The sequence below is a fragment of the Botryllus schlosseri genome, chromosome 10, assembly GCF_051294905.1.
Source record: "Botryllus schlosseri isolate E-star chromosome 10, Bs_hap1, whole genome shotgun sequence".
Classification (NCBI taxonomy): Eukaryota; Metazoa; Chordata; class Ascidiacea; order Stolidobranchia; family Styelidae; genus Botryllus; species Botryllus schlosseri.
In genome coordinates, this window is record NC_137245.1 from 17,975,708 (window position 1) to 17,988,222 (window position 12,515).

At 39.7% G+C, this 12,515-nt stretch overlaps 1 protein-coding gene across 1 annotated transcript in view; it reads left to right on the forward strand.

The window, feature by feature from the left end:
• Positions 1-11,304, forward strand: part of LOC145447919 (uncharacterized) — a 98,596-nt gene extending 87,292 nt beyond the window's left edge. The window contains exons 13-17 of the mRNA XM_080326190.1: positions 5,916-6,037; positions 6,137-6,291; positions 7,120-7,237; positions 8,852-8,955; positions 10,545-11,304. Of these exons, the coding sequence (XP_080182316.1) occupies positions 5,916-6,037; positions 6,137-6,291; positions 7,120-7,237; positions 8,852-8,955; positions 10,545-10,886 (841 nt within the window). The 3' untranslated portion in view covers positions 10,887-11,304. The remainder of the gene's footprint in view (positions 1-5,915; positions 6,038-6,136; positions 6,292-7,119; positions 7,238-8,851; positions 8,956-10,544) is intronic.
• The last annotated feature ends 1,211 nt before the right edge of the window (positions 11,305-12,515 follow it).

The window sequence follows — 12,515 nt, forward strand, 5'->3', positions numbered from 1 at the left end:
GGGCCGAACCGGCTTCCATGCATCATGAAAGGAGATCACTTCGCCAGTGCCATCGATCTCATCGCGGAAATGATTTTCTTCGTGATCCTTTTCCAGGAGTTTCCTGTGTTGTCTCTCAACACATTCTATTTAGTAGCCCGACTATCATTTCTCCTTCAGTCTACCGATATATTTTCGGAGGACTTTTGTCACTTCAGGTGGCTTTAATATTACCAACTCGCATGGAAGAGTCCTAGGAAGGTTAGCTTGTTTAAGAACATTGACGCAACAAATCTGTCTGGCAAAACTAGACCATGCAGCTCAGAAATAGCCAGACAGTTTGTTGCGTCACAATGTTCAACTCGATCACAATGCAGAAATCGTGGTTGATTTTTGGGGTTCGAGTTCCATGAGCAGAATATAATTTATATTTTAATAATCAGTACTGCGGCAGCTTTTCATTGATACCCGTTTTATCAAATTTAGCGCTCGACAAGCCGGTCGAAAATGGTCGTAAAATTGCCTTTGGACAAATGGAAAGTATGACGTAAACCAAATGCAGTCAGCCGTTCGATCTCGCTGTGCCCACACCATTTAGGACACCATGCTTGCACCCCTAATGGGTGGACTGGACCCAGATTAAGAAACTTGCCTTTCACAAACGCTCTTCTCGCTTGTAACGCGGTCCTGTTAACACAACACCACGAACGAATTGACTATTTGGCAGGCCGTGTTATTTTTGGCATATGCCAAAAATTGCTTATTTTTGGCAATTTCAAATTTTTATTTTTGGCAGTTTTGGCATCTGGTTAATAAAATGCCAAAAATAACACGGCCTGGCTATTGGGCTCGAAAGTCACGTGACTTTCCAGCATAGCAACCACCGTCTGGGGCCAAGCGCGTTTCTGGTATCATCTTCTCTGCGACAGTAATGCATTTGTATGTCGCAATTTCTGCTACTGCGCTGGTCTTAGCTGTCACATTATGTGTTTGTGTAACGAAAGTGGCTAAAACAGGATTGATTTCTTTTTCGTGCAGATAGATGACAATGTATAGTATTCAATTACCATGATGGAGTAGAGCAGTTTAAGATAGCCTTTGTCCAACAAGTAATTCCCAAGGTTTAGTACCTTCATCTGGACCTACTAACTATTCATCGTATATGGCTGCAGCATTATTATGCTTCAAGTGTATAGGCCTACTTATCGACACGGAGACAGTGATCAGTCAACATCGGAGATTAGTAATATTGTAACATTACCGTACTGTGTTAAATTTGATTTCAGATGGATTTGGTTAGGCTATACTTTTACAATATGCGAGTTCTTCAAAATTAATCCGAATCTGGTCAGAAGAAGTCACAATGATTTAGACAACGACCATCCAACATCAGTAATGTATGGTGGTGATGGCATAGAATTGGGAAATATTCAGTTCAGCCATGAGTAGAAAGAAAGTTTATGACGTTGAGGTTGGTAACTGCAAAATTACCTGAAAGATTGGGGAAGCGTTGGAATGGAGTTCGAATCCCACTTGACGCAAGTGGGTCGGAGGCTTATCCGGACTTTCCACTGCTTACCTAACTACATGAGCAGCGTCATGTAATCAAGCCCAGATGGCTAAGTAAAGCCGATGAGGCTCGAAAATCGGCAGCACTGACGAGGACGTATGGAAGTAAGCAAGAGAAGAAAGATGGTGAACGAATGGGTGACAGGTACTCAGAAAAAGCTAATCAAAAAGCAAAGAGACCTTTGAAATTTAAAGCATTTATGTTGTGGTGCAAACAGACGATCATCATCATCATCATTGGTTTATTAGCAATTTTATCAGTTCAATACACCACAAAATGCGATACAATGAAAAGACAGGAAGATGTCGAAGCGACTTGGAGTAGTCTATGGAATCAGACACCCATCTTGACCTAGGCGATGTAAAGAGGAGGCATGCACACTGAATGAAAGTAAAAAAGATAGTATTTCCACCTTTTCAGAGTACTATGATGTAATATTGCATACTTGCTAGAGTGTTATATTTTTGAAAGTAGTTTTAGGACATGTTTGCGGCACTTTTGTGATGTGTGTATTGATAGATATCAAGTGTCACTATTCTACCAAATCAAGATCATTAATAGACTTGAGCGTTTAGAAGAAAGTCTTCATTTTGAAATGAGTCGGTGATACTATAGTACTTGCCCTTGCCCAGCATCACAAGTACTTTGACAAGTGCAGGGCAGCTTGTGCATTGCATACTCAAAACTTATGCCATATGCCATATATTCGTTTTGGACCCGATGATACCCTAAGATTCTGAATAGAAGAACTACCTAATTCTGATATTATAATATTTCCACAACAATACTTTGTTAATCTTGCATACTCTCGCTTGATTTTACAAAATTCTAAGAGTGCTGACGAAATCAATAACTGGCCAATAAATTCGACAAATTCACAACTTGTATTTTGTACCGAGAATGAAACAAATAGAATGTAGGTATTGGTCACAGATTAGGTATTCCTGATTAATGTTGCCAACTTGCCATAAACGGATCTAGTTTTGACTTGAGCTATACACTGCTACTGTGGAGGTAGTCTTAAACTGACGACTCACTCAAACACACAGAGTTTGCTTGAAAATGGGCGGGCATAAGCAATACAATTGAGAGGACTGTGTTGGTATATCGAAATTGACGTAAACGAGAATAACAGCAAGCAGTGTAACTGTGAGTATGACAATCTGTAGTTATTGCGTTGCTGCATCGCGTCGACGTCAGTATCTTCCATTGACAAGCCAAGACCCTGAACGGCGTCTATGTAAATTTAGGGTGCTCTGGCCCTGGCACTGAGAGCGACGGTAAGGGATACAAGTGTTGTTGGGTCCGTATGGTTACGAGGCTGGTCTCACACAAATGACCTACTGGTGGTGTTGATGTACCATATGTCGACAACAATGTCAGTTCCTTCCCAGCGTTTTGGGTGGATTTCTACCAAGTTCAGGAAGTATATGTGGTCCCGACTTTTAAGGCCGGTAGCGTCTTGAAGTGTTCGCTCCACCTCCCTACGGTGACGTCATTCCATAGACAGTTGAGCTGCATTTTCTCCCGGTTCAAGGGGTAAATAGCGTGCGTGTGCTTCTCGTTCTTGCGATAAAGGAGATGGTGTCTTCTGGAGAGCAGTTTGTGGCAGAGATACCAATTGCATCATACAAGATGCCGGGTTCAGAGATGCCCCGGATATGGTTTACGTATACCGCCCAGTGCAACTTCACTAGCACAGCAATCAGGTACAGATTAGTGAGACTAGCATCAATGTTTGCATTGATTTGTTAAGCATCTAAAAGTATCTATAAAGAGAATAAAATGATTATGAATTAGCCTACCCTCTGATTTTTGTTCAAGAAATTAGTGTAAATTTTGTATAGGGCAATGCAAAAGCTACTGAAGGTAGAAAAATTTTAAATTTGGCTCAACTAGCCAAATTTGCTATACATTTTTTTGAAAACTCAACCATTTCATGGCATAGCCAGTAAAATTTTATAAAACATTTTATTTTTTCAATAAATTCAATTTTTTTTTGTAAAATATGATATATGCATGTTGGAATTGAGCCGAATCTAGTGTGCAACCTTTTTTCAAGCCAACCTAACAATTTTGTTTATGAGACAGTGAAATTTGGAAAAAAAGTTGTTTTTGAACAACACTGATGTATAGAAACTTGACCAAAATTTAGAAAAAACATTGGCAACAGTGCCAGTACCAAATTATACGAAGTAGTGTCATGAGTAACAGCAAGACCTGGTCTCCATTAAAAGAATATTTACATTCCAGTTAGAATGATAATAAATAGTAAATCGCTGCATTATCACAAAAACCAAGTCGAAAGTACGGTACTCTTGTCCTTGTCCGGCAATAGCAGTCTTCTCAGCACTATCCTTGAAACAATCAATAACTTCCTTCTGATTGGCATGGTTAAACTTAAATTTGGCTGACCGAAATTCTTGATTATCTTTTTCGATAAATGGCACAGATATCTTAATAGCTAACCAATGCCTGCAGTTGATGCGTATATTCTTAGGCCAATTTCACTATATCAACACTTTAATAAAAATCTAATAATTGTGGGTTATCTTAAACCATTTGCTATTGAAGCTGACTCGATTACGCTGTCTTGGGGCACGCAGATACCGGTATGACATTTGATACCACCAAACAAACAAGTCAACATAGTTCAAATGTTAATTATATTTATCATTACCACTAGCTTTATTAATTTAAGTCACTTTCCTGTCGTTTTCTGGCAATTCAGAAGTCGTGGAAAGACTACTCCGAATTATTTTCTCATCCATTTTAACAAATTGGCACGTTATACCCTGGCATTTTGCGCGGCTGCAAAACAACATGAACCTACGTAGTTAGTATCTAAAAGTCCTGAAACTAGCTAATAAGTAATAGAAGATAACATAAAACCCAGAACTGTACTTCATACAACCTCACTGAGACAGAAAATACGATTTGAAAACAGACCTACATCGCAAATTAACACAGCGAGCGGCTATCTAAGATAGTTGTTTGGCCCCAGCGAACCACAAGTCACGTGACTTTCGAGCCCAATAATTCCGCTCTGTAGATATCATGCTTATTCATCGCAAAAGCGTGTCAGGAAGACTGGTATTCTTACCAGATGTCTAAAGATGGAATATAATAGAGCCCGACCGATTATCGGCTCGTCGATAACAACACTTTGAAAGAATTTTCGGAAACGGCCAATGGAGCTGAAAAATTATCGGCAATTTACGTGTGACGTCACAACATGGCGAAAGGAAGTCAGAAAACTACAATCTTTGACCGCTAGACTGAGAATATTGATATATTTCATATAGCTTACACTTTACAGGTGTCCAGATGCAGTCTTTCTAGTTTATTTCATGTTCAAGTACAACAATGGCTGTAAAGATGTTCAAATAAATGCCCTGAAGCTTTGAAAATGTGCTTATGTATACATCCAACTTCTTTTGAATATCGGCTGAATGTATTGGGGTTATCGGTCAAGGTGTGAGGTATCGGTTTTATCGATATCGACTCAAAAATCCAATATCGGTTGGGCTCTAGAATATACCAATGAATTATTTGCTGCTATCTTTGCGGTCGAATGTCCTGCAGCGATAAAGGGCCTCAAAACCCCATTGGAAATCGGATATGTCCGTCGTAGATGTCCCTGGCACTAACATAATAACAGAAAGGGAAGTCAAATTGATGGATGAACTTTACAAGAAGTGCAAAAAGACATATAATTGAGGATTAAATTTGTAGCAAAGAATATCTTTGAATTTAAAATTTTTTCTATACTTGGACCAGTGTCTAAAATTGAACTTAGTTTGTGCGGGACATTTTTTTTTCGATTTGAACAAAATGATTATAATTTTATTACTTTATACCAAAATGTTCATCAATTCCTGCTACAGGCAAATTTTTTATTTTAGTCACAACCCATACCAATCACTGACGAGTGAACTAGAACTAGAGAAAAAAATAAAGTGGACGTAAGGGAGTCAATATGCGGTGTGTTCGTGGTTACGTTCGTTAAACTGATTTGGGTAATTTGAACCCTAGTGTTGACACTAGAACCGTAGACGAGTTCGTGTTGACACCAAACTTTTCTGGGGTTCGATGGGACGCGGCAGAATTATCACACGCAAGCCGATCCGCAGAGCGAAAAAGTAGGGGACCACTGATGCATTGTATACCCTCAGGTTAAACGAGTGACAGAATAATCACTCGGTATTATGACGTATTTGTAAACAACTGTAATTTTATCATACAACCGCATTCACTAAAATAATACCAGTCACGGTAATTTGACCTTCATTGTAAGGATACATATATTGCTAATTAATAGATACATGCGATAAGTTTCAATTCACCCATATTTCAATCGCCACAGCACCACTGAATCTAGTTTTAACGCGACCGACTTGAAGCCTGGCAATACCATGGAATTTTGCATGCACATTCTTTACTGTGCTATACCGCCTGGAAATACTACGTGTAGAACATTACATACAGGTGAGTGATACAGTTATAATAACCATGATGGTTGTTTTTCAGTATATGTGACTATAGGCGCTGTGAAATTGAATAAATATGTATCTGTTTTACCTTCAGTTCCATCACATCTTGAAAACGTGACGGTCTTACCAACTTTCGACTCGATAACGGCTTTATGGTCACCAGTCAAAGGTTCGCAGATATACCTTGCATCTCTTGCTGTAATGATAAACAAAAGGATAAGATCAGGAAACAACTTCCCCCAATACAAGGTAAAGTTGACCAAGATAATCTAACACCGTCTAGCTAGAATGAGTCACATTATTTGGGTTAATTCAAGACGACACTGACGGTCTCCAAAAAGAAGTTTTAACTTCGAATTTCAACAATATTACGTTGAACCTGGAAGCTCGTCACTTAGTTACCAATTAAATCTCTATACGTCTGACCTGCAAACTCCATCAGCAAGTACTTTTTATGAAAGCTCCCTGCTCTTTAGTAAAATGTAAACAATGTCAACGATAAATATGAATTGGTCACATAATTTGAAAGTAAATTGTGCGCAGTTGCGAGTGACCCAAATGTGTGCTGTTGAAACATTAAAGGGGTACTGCGCTCTAAAAGTGATGTCGTCTATAATTGAAGATAAAATCGGGAAAACAGTTTTGACCGCAGTTATTTTCTTCAGTAAGTCACCGTAATGAAAGTATGGAACTGCAAGTAACTGGTTTTTCCATAAAGCCTCGTTACGCTCTAGCTGCCGCGGCTGCGCGTCTTCGCTTCCTAACCACGCGACCTCCATCTTGTAGTGTTTATTTTTAAGTAGAAAGTGAAAAACATACGCTGAGTCACTGACTTCGCTTCCACATGATACATCAGTACGGACCCACAATGCCACTCGCAACATGTGTATATCCACCTTATAATGGTCGAGGTTCGGTAGAACGATACCGGTACCGTCCATATTAAACCTATTACTCAAAGTTGCAAGTATAATGTCGTTGCTACGTCGAAGAAAAAAATACATTTTCTACTCAATATATCATTATCGGGAATCACTTATAAGTAGTCAGTCTTCATTTGCAATTTGCTCTCAACAGGAAACAACTGGAACAAATCTGACTTTCGATTCCCTGGAGCCTGATACGGAATACATATTCTCTATTGCTGCTGCCAACGATGCAGGCAACGGCACATATGTGGAAAAACGAGTTACTAGTGGGTTTATTATTTTTTTGACAACGTATATTAGCCTTAAATGTAGTACTAGATCAGTGGCTATCAAAATTCTCAGATAAAGTCACAAAACGGCCCCATGGCTATTTTCTGAATGACTCTCGATCCGTTATAAAATCTACACAAAACATTGCGCTTGATTTTATGGTGTCAATGTGACGGGTGTAGCCGATTTTCTTGCGACCAGCTCTGCTATGTTTGTCTGCGTTTTTGAAAACGCAACTCTGATATCGTGAATCTCATTCAACTGGTTCATTTTAACAATCCACTCTTGAAACCGGTGGCCCTGACCTTCAAATATGACAATCAGCTCAATCTTTTGGGGACGAAACCTCCGTGCCCCTTTCACCCCTATGGCTAATTTCATCACTATTCTCTATCAACCAGATTATAAAACGGTATTACGCGATCCACGAACAAGCCGAAATAGTTAACAGCAAACGCAAGACTTATCAATTTGTTTTAATCGGTTTAGTAGGCTAAGCATCAACCATAAGTGTTCTGAAAAATCAGTGTGCAGTTATTTCCTGTTGCGTGGATCACGATCTTTTCAGAGTCAAGGAATCCATTTTGTCAATATTAATAACTACCATGTTGAAGCATGTTGTTATTTCGTGAATTCAAGTAATGATTGTGGCTTCTCGAAAAATATTGTAATCGCTCACACGTACCAGACTGAACTAAGCGAAAAATTCGATGTCTGAACAAATGAACATCAATATCGAATCTCCCGGACAACATGGGATGATAATTTGGGTCACGGGCTTATCGCCTGCGAACATTCTAGCAGTGCACGTCTCGTGAAGTCGCGTGTTTGGACAAACCTTCATATATGTCACGGCGTGTCCTGGTGCCGAAATGCGACCCCTATAGACTAAAGTATTGCAGTGGCCTCAAGCGCTGCTCTAATAATTGGGAATACAGGTGGACTTATTTATGCAAAATCATGCGTATTTATTCGAGAGTGGGCATAGGAACAATAAAATCAAGAAATGCATAACGAGACTGAAGCGCACGAAGCGCGACAAAAATGTAAAAATGAATAATTCTGCACCTAAATACTCTATGTTGATTAACAATATGTCGAGTCACCATCGAGTTTGATTGAAAATTGATTTGTATGTATTTGTTTCTTTGTTTTTGCGGTATTCATGGTGCTTGTCGCCTACTATGGTCATTTGCATCAGGTCGATATTCCTCATTTCTAATCCGTAATTGCCGACTTATAGCACGGCCCACTTCTAGGCTTTTTGTTATGCACCGCCTACGCGGATTAGGTGGTGAGGAGGAGCCTAGATAAACCTCCAACACTTAAGTATAGGAAACATGAAGTCGACCTCGGTTGGACTCGAAGCAGCAACCCATTGGTGTTGTAGCCGCGGATAATACCACTGCACTATCTTGCCACTTGTATGTTTTTTTGGATCCTTTGAATTTTTCGGAACTTGCTTCGTGGTCCTAAAATATTGTCTCGCGAACCCCAACAGGACCGCGGATACCAGTTTCAGAACCGCTATTTTATAGATAGGGCTAATAAATATAATTTCAATAAATTTGATGATATAGCCAACCCGCACCACCTATTTTTGTTCACAGCTTATGCGATGACATCCACGCCCTTACAATGGTGGTGGATTCTGGGAGGATTCGTTTTGCTACTGTCTCTCGTTATTGGTCTGATTATTGCTCATGTGCGCGTGGTAAGCCGAAACTGACATATATGCGTAGCCATTGACATTGTCTTGTTCAAGTTCAATTTCCACTTTAGATCAACGTGCACAATCCTTATGCAGATTCTTACAACCGAACCTTCACTCCAACTAGACATCACCACATTGATCCATTTCGTCTACGTTAATCCCCACCACCATCATCATGATCATCATGATCATCAACATCAACAATAACATCATCTCTTTGTTTTGGATGTCAGTTTAAATAACGTTATATACATGGGATGGGATAAACCACGAAAAATCACAATAGTTAACTAACAATTCTTCACACATACAAACACACAGTACAAATCACTAATTGATTTAGCGTGTAGCAGAATACAATTATACCTAGATCATACTCGCATTTATCGTATGACGTGCATTCGCCATGACGGAAATGGTTTAATGAAATTATCATGTGAGTAAAAGTGAACGCTTCATTGCAATGAAGTATAGTAGTCATGAATACTAAACCTTTCAGTAGCGGAAGATTAGTTATAGCTCACATAATATTAGCTGCAGTGGATGCAAATTCCTTATACAATTACCCAGTCTTGTTACCTATTTCGCAGTGAATGTAGGTCAGGGTCGGACAACTTCTCTAGTCGGCGGGCCTGATAAAGAGAAATGAAGTACTTGGCAAGCCGGATCCCTGAAACCTTTAATCGCGTATTTACCCACTGATATCGTATTTGATGAAAACCTCAAGTTTATAGCATAGAGACCAAAACAGTATCCAATTAATTTAATAATGCAATCTACTTCAATAGCTGGGGTAGTCAATGAGACATCTGTGGTCGTCAACAAGTTCTTTAAACTCGAGCTTGATGCCAAGCGTACAGAAACCATTCGTAAAGCACGCGAACATCAGTTAGATTGGAACTCAGCTTTGTCTTGTTAATGTCTTGTACATGGTCGAAAATGATTGCTCGCGAGTGTATGTTGACATGAACAGAACAGAACAGGTAGTTTCGTGGCCATATTCCAGGAATGCAAAGGCGTTTCGTGACGGAACACATAACATGATTGTCACGAGACTTGAATACGAAATCAAAAATTCAAAGAAAACAAAATACTAAAGCATAACCTATGCAACAGTCACCACAATTTAACGTAGTTAGCAAGTAGTGTGGGATTGCGGCAAGCTGTTACCGAGGGCCACATTATCATGTAAGACCAGAAACTGTCTGCTAGCCGCTCGAAGTCCCGTCACGGGCTGTATGCTGCCACCCTTAAATAGGTTAACGTCACAGCCTACCTATACCACAATGAAATGCATGCGCTTTGCATGCGCTTTGCATGCGCTTTGCATGCTAGGAATAGTTAAGTGATCGCATCAACAATCAGGTTGATATATTCAACATATATACTATTATGGAGATTAATTTTTGTGTAAAATTGGATAGATAATTCAGTGAATCGAATATCATGGTCAGTTCGTCATCACATTTTTGTTAGCAACAAATCATGTGTAAATCACAAGCGTGTCCGACCTATATTGAAAATAACTTGTCTGTATTAGAATGAAAATATATGATTTTCTCTTCATATCGAAACGAACGTGTCATCAGAACCACTGGTACGCCAAACTCGACGTGACAACTCGAAACGAATTGAATTCATCGCGCTGCTTTTCCTGCTGGAGTGCCATTCTCATGGTTCAGGAATCGGACATGAATGACCGTGAGATGGACGATGATGTTGAAGAAAACGGTGTCAAATCACCCTGGTTCCCCTGGCGACGAGTGTTCAAAGTTAAGGCTCAACAAAGACGCAACAAAGCCGATGACCCGAGGGATGAAAATCCGTACGACATGGCACACGAAAATCAGCAGAGGGGATGCTGTGGATGGAAAGCCATCTTTTGGATTCCACGAGACTCACAACAAGATACAAGATCAACGGAATTGTAGGTTTAGTTTTCACGGACCCTTACATAGTTTCATGCTCGAGTTCGAACCTAATCATAATGCACTTCCCCTAAAAGCACATTTATCTGTAACGAGCAAACAGTGCTTTTGTTTTCGTTCCTTAATTACGTGTTGGGTGTAAGCGTGTTACCGCCTATGCAAAATCCTTTAATTTATTAACAATTCATATAAGACTACTGAATCCTTGGCTGGATTATGCAAAATCGTGTAAATTATATTCAGGTTGTTTGAAGGCGAAGCTTGTTCCGATATCGCATGACTACTACATTTATTTCCGTCGATATTACGTTTATATGTTCTAATTGTGCTAACTCTATTCGTTGTGTATATTTCACTTGAACTTATAACAGTAGCGTACGTTATAATATATGCCCATTATAACAATGGAAATTTCATGCAATATTTCGTGTCGTTATAGAGGGGTCTATTTGATATGAATTATGCGTACTATATTTTACACGGTAATCCCATTTTCCGAGCCATGAAATGCTCCCGAATTTCGGACGTCATAAGGTAGGTTACGGAGCATAGAATTTACCGTAGGTTCGAAACTGAATCATGACTATGAGATTCGAAACGCGTGCTTAAGCGACAACAAGGAGAGAGGCAAGGTCACTTTGATCAAACAACGAAAATCGCAGTCAGCATTTCGCAAGCAGCTTGCCATACCAAACTACGAAAGTACAACACTTACTCAGGATGCTTATATATAACGCTACTCGTACAGTAAAAGTTAAATTATGTCCCGGAGTCGCTCATACCAGAAGGTAATTACCGGACCGTGGCGCCCCGGTTCCTTATGTCGGTTCCTTATGTCGGTCGGTTCCTTATGAGCGTCACTAGGCCTATACTACTTTTGACAATACAAATAATATTAATATTAATAATTACATTTAACGCTGTGCTATGCGACGAGAAAAATACATAAGGAAGGTGTTAGTTGTTACCACTCCAATTGATGAATGAGAGGGCATTTACATTTCCGATTGATTCGAATTCATTGACCCACACCAACTACTTTGAAAAATCTAAAAGAAAAACCATCGAACACTTTTGTAGCAGGATAATACTCAACTTACACGATAGGGACGATTACAGTGTTTTCTTGCGGAAGTGTCTTCCGCGTTCGCCGCATGTATAAGAATTAATGTGCTCAACGTCTCATTTTTTTCTAATTTTGAAACGTTTATGAATCGGAATTGGATTCCACCAGCGTAGTCATGGGCGAAGAGCACTTTTATATATACTACGTATCATAATGAACCATGACACCGAGTAGTAGTTGGAACATTTTTAACTCGAATCAATTGCGTCTCTCAAATGTTCATGCTCGCTACGTCAATGGCCATAATTCTGAAAATTAAACGATTGTCGAAAATGAACATGCTCCTCCATCCGATCGGCTTAAGCGGTGGGCCGTACTATAAGTCGGAAGCAGCACCGTAACTGCCGCACCCCAAACCCCCCAATTGGGGGGGCCCGAGCTCGACGGGGGCCCCAAATTATTTCGTGAATTAGCAAAAATCATAGAGTATTTTTTGAAAATTTATGCAATTTTTCAAAAATTTTTCGCGCTGCGCGCGAATTCACGTAGCCGTGTATCATTCCTGT